The sequence below is a fragment of the Uloborus diversus genome, chromosome 1 (genome assembly GCF_026930045.1).
Source record: "Uloborus diversus isolate 005 chromosome 1, Udiv.v.3.1, whole genome shotgun sequence".
Lineage (NCBI taxonomy): Eukaryota > Metazoa > Arthropoda > Arachnida > Araneae > Uloboridae > Uloborus > Uloborus diversus.
Genome location: NC_072731.1, coordinates 157,700,976 through 157,705,950, shown reverse-complemented (window position 1 = coordinate 157,705,950; position 4,975 = coordinate 157,700,976). Strand labels below are relative to the sequence as shown.

Below are 4,975 nucleotides of genomic sequence, written 5' to 3'. Positions count from 1 at the left end.
CAGTAAATGTATTTACTGAATATACCTTGCCTCGCGTTCAATCTTCGAGTTGAACCGAACCATTGCTTCGGTCACTCGTCTGGTCTGCTAATTCTATATTAGCTACCAGTTTGTTTCGCACTCTTGGCTTCCTTAAGAGGTTTTCCATTTCCAGCTCAGTCACTTTCCTATGCCGAGCTGATGAGTGCTAATAAGCACGAAACTGCAGCCCTCGGCTGAAAATGACTAAGCTGGCGGTGTATTTCACGTATTTCTGCTTTAGCCCTGGCTAATGGGCGGTAATTTACTGAAGATAATAATATATTTCACCTTTTTAATTACTGGGATTTTTTTAAAGCTTAAAATAACATTTGACAGATTAGTTTAAGCGACTTGTTGCAGGCTATAAATGATTGAGAGTTTACATATAATTATTTACAACCTACGGGTAAGAGGTCTGACGCCTAAACTTCAACTATTGAACAGAAGTGGATTGAAAGATTTTCTTTTAAAGAAAGCAAGCTGCATTTTCAATCACAATCGGAATAAGGCAAAATACATATTGAAAATCAATGTTTTAGGAAAGTCCGGAGTTGTACAATATCATTTTTGAGAAAACTGCGGAAAAAAAGGAAGAAAATAAAAGAAATCCTATCTAAGATTTAAATAATTTTTCCCCGAGAGATATTCAACCAGAATGCGAAACATAATAAAAGTTCTGCTACAAAACATTGTTAAAGGGTCACCTTCATATCGAGATGGACATCTATTTTTCAGTTTCTAATTCCACTTCCTCCCTATTTTGTACCCCAGACTTAAATTAACTGAGAAACACCCTTTTCCTATTATCCCCCCCTTTTTCATTTTAATTTTTTTTTTAAATCTAAAACAGTTTTTTTCAACGTAAAACTTTTAACTTATCCGGGAAAAAAGTACGTTTTACGTAGCTGAAAACATTTTTGATATGAGTTTTGAAATTATTATCGCAAAAAGTTTATCGGAAACAATATCATATTTGGATAAAAAATAATCTGGAGGAGAGTGTGCATGGATATATAAATTTCAGTAATAAATATGAAAATTTCATTATTCTAGTTAAAAAATATTTTTGGCCGTCGTCTTAGGGGCCGTATAAAATGCTAACTGCATAATATTTTATTTTTTTGGTTAAAAAAAAGATAACAAAATCACGCAGTGTTCTTTAAAGAGATGCTTAAAATAATATATTTTAAAGAATACTGCCTTGGGCAGGTAAACAGCAGTATCTGCAAACATGAGTTTTCGAGATATTTGAATCAACAAGTTTTGGATTCAAAACTAACAATAGGGAGATGTTGTAATTATTCTTTTTTTCCCCGCTTTATTTTTGGGGAAATCAAATAAGCAAGTTTGTACAATAAAGCTAACTTACAATAGATGACAAAAATACAAAAAATGATGATTGAAAAATTTGCAGTTATAACCTTTTATCTGTCCACGGCAGAATAATACTTTGTTCGTGTCTTCACTCTTTGAAACACCTTTATGTTTGTTTTCGTTGCTTCATAAACTATGACCTACAACCAAGCATGCGATAAACAATGGTGCTCCCTTTGTGAATATTTTCTAATCTAATGATCTTCTGAACCTTCTTTTGAATCGTTTGCTTAAGATGCAGTACAGTACAGTGAACAAGTCATCGATAGCAAAAAATGAAGAAAGAATCTTTTGCAAAGGAGAGAAATTTTAAGAAGTTAGTAACTCATTATCTATTGTATCTTCAAACAATCCATTTTTCAATTTTGTATTGTACTTTCTAAAGGACAATTGCTAATTATTAAAACTCTATGCATTAGAAAAAGATATTTACTGACTGCCATGGAATTGTTAACGAAGGAAAGAAAGATTTGTGTTCTTTGCACTCACAATACATTTAACTGTCTAAAATGGTTTTATCGTAATTGCGCGATCTTTCACAAATTTCGCCAATTAGGAAGGAATCTGAAAAGATTTTACTCAACATCAGACACAGAAGGATCTATAAATAAAGAATTGTCTTAAAAAGCACAATATTAAAGTAAACTGTGTAAATAAAATTTAAAATGCGTACTGTACGTTTAGAGACAAATATAATAAAGAAATATATGTAAAAAAAAAACATGGAATCTAAAATCATTGAGCGGTCTCCCCTGTAACCCGAACTAGGTAAGTAATACAAAGTTGTTTTGAATCATGCTATATTGTTATTTTTTTCCATTAATATTAGTTTTATTACCGGATATTATAGCTACAATTAAAAGAAACTGCTGTAAATTTTCAAGAAAAAAACGTGTTTTGCAATAAAACAACTTAAAACATAAAAAACTAACGTCCACACAAACTCGACAACAATATTTCTGAATTCTCAATCGATGGTACACGTACCCCTAGAGGCACACGACAATTTGCTGGCTGTACGAGATTAACTACCAAAATATCCATAAGAATTTTACTTCACAAAAAAGTTTAAGTAATATCGTTCAATCATACATTGAAACTAAAGTTTCGCTATACTTTTTAATGAACTACAAAACTAGTATCGAACAAATAACTTGTAGACACTGTTGTGAAGTATGTCCTGCAGCTTGTAATGAGAGATCTGTGCAAAAAAGCGTTTTCCAGTTAACTTATCCGACGAGCAGGTAGACAAGCTGATATAATTTAAATTCAAGTAGTCAAGTTTCATGATAACTATTGAGTAATTCACAAATGCATTCAAGTTAATTCTTTATTAGTTGACACGACATTTATCGTAGCTTCATGCACTACTACAACTTAGCTATATAACTGGCAAATTTCAGAAATTCAATGAATGATCAAGATTCGCATTAGGTGCGGTTACAGTATATAAACAAGTTCACGTGTGCAGATCTAATTTACATAAATCATTCTAACACACTGGGCCCGGCTGAACAGAATGTTCAGAACACCAAGAACCCAATAACTTTCATATTAGAGCTTCAAGATGCTCAAAATCAAATTCAAATATTATTTTTAAACAATTTCAATTGTCTTTTTTTTTCAAAGAATTACTTACCAAACTTCTCAGAAATATCTCAAAATACCTTCAAAAAATAACTTTAAATGAAGAAATTTTTACATTTAATTTGTTTCAAATTTTATCAGAATTTATCAAACAATTCAAATTAACGAAATTGAAAAAAGTTCAAAATTTAGTTTAAACAATATTAGTAAACATTTTTTTTTATAGCATAAACTTGTTAGTAAGAATATCAAATATTAGTAAACTTTTAACTTTATACAACAATTAAAAACAAATGTTCACAATTATTTACAATTTTAAATACATGTAACAACTCATTCACATTCTAACTTAACCAGCAACTGAACTGGCCTTTTCAATATGCCTCTTTCCGTTTTAATTTCGCAACTGCGAATTAATCCATCTCTTCCAGTAAAAGTCTTAACAACCTTTCCTAATCTCCACATGTTACGCGGTAAAAGTTCTTCTCTTATTACAACAATATCATTCACGTTTAGTTCTGTTTTAGTTTTGTGGTTTTTCGCACCGTTTACCGATTTTAATTGCAACAAATAGTCTTTGTAGAACAACTTCCAAAATCTATTTAAAAGTCTTTCACGATATTGATACATTTTACACATAATTTTCCTATTAGGTAGGCACAAAGTCTGTATATTTCACTGGAGGCAAATTTAATGGTTTATTTCCTAAAAGAAAATGAGCAGGTGATAATACCTGGTATTCATGTTGATCATCCTCAATGTACGTCAGAGGTCTGTGGTTTATCACCGATTCTATTTCAATCAAAACAGTTTCCAACTCGTCGGCATGCAGTGAGGAGCAACTAAGTGTTTTTCTTAGCATAGTCTTAACTGATCGTACAAGTCTCTCATAGAAGCCACCCCACCATGCTCCTTTTTCTACGATGTATCTCCACTGTATACCTTTTGCGGCATAAAAGTTCTTTACGTCAGGATGACTTAATACTTGCCACATCTTTTTAAGTTCTGCATCAGCTGCCTTGAATGTTCTTGCATTATCAGAATAGATAACAGAGCATAATCCTTTTCTTGACACGAATCTACGGAAAGCTTGCAAGAAAGATTCCGTAGTCAAGTTTTTAGTTAATTCCAGATGAAAACCTCTAGTCACCGCACAGGTAATCAGAAGAATATAATACTTCGTATCTTCGTTTTTAACAAACAGAGGTCCAGCATAGTCCACGCCGATTACATCGAACGGATTTGATTTTTCGATTCTGGCAGATGGTAAAGGGGCTATGTCTTGCTGCATTGGTCTGGAATTAAACCGCTGGCAGATGATACATTTTCTTATAATACGTTTCACATTCTGCCGTCCTCTAACTATCCAATATTTTTCCCGAAGGTACCCAAGAGTACCTGCAATTCCCGAATGGAAAACTTTTTCATGTGCATCTCGCACCACGATTTCAGTAAAATGAGTTTTTGATGGAACAATAATTGGACGTTTTTCGTAAAAACTCAAAGTCGATTTTTGTAGTCGGCCTCCTACTAACAATATCCCGTCTTCACTGAGGAATGGATTCAATTCACGAATTTTAGAATTTCTATTAATTTGATGTTCTTGTTTTAAACAAGTAATTTCGTCACTGAAATGCTCATGTTGAATTTCCTTTATCAAACTTAACTCTGCAGCGAAAAGTTCTTCAGCTCTTAAGGGACCTTTTTTCTTGTCAGCTTTATACCTTACATTATAAATAATCTTTGTATCCATGCGGTCACCCTAACAGCTCGACTTAGTTTACTATACTTTTCAAGATTCAGAAGACTGTCAGAATTCACCGCAACAGAAGGTAGAACTGTATTTTCAGCAACACATTTCTTCTTTTCTAGCTCCACATCAGAAAGCCCAGATGTAAATGGCATTTTTCTTGGGCCAATTGTTTTTTGATTCGGGCAACCAATCTGGTCCAGATTTCCATAATTTTGATGACAATAAATGTTCAGCAGAACA

At 32.7% G+C, this 4,975-nt stretch overlaps 1 protein-coding gene across 1 annotated transcript; it reads right to left on the bottom strand.

The window, feature by feature from the left end:
* Positions 1-3,631: 3,631 nt before the first annotated feature.
* LOC129216520 (uncharacterized) lies at positions 3,632-4,735 on the bottom strand. Its single transcript, XM_054850738.1, has one exon. It carries the CDS (start codon positions 4,733-4,735, stop codon positions 3,632-3,634), a length of 1,104 nt encoding a protein of 367 aa, XP_054706713.1.
* Between the last annotated feature and the right edge of the window lie 240 nt (positions 4,736-4,975).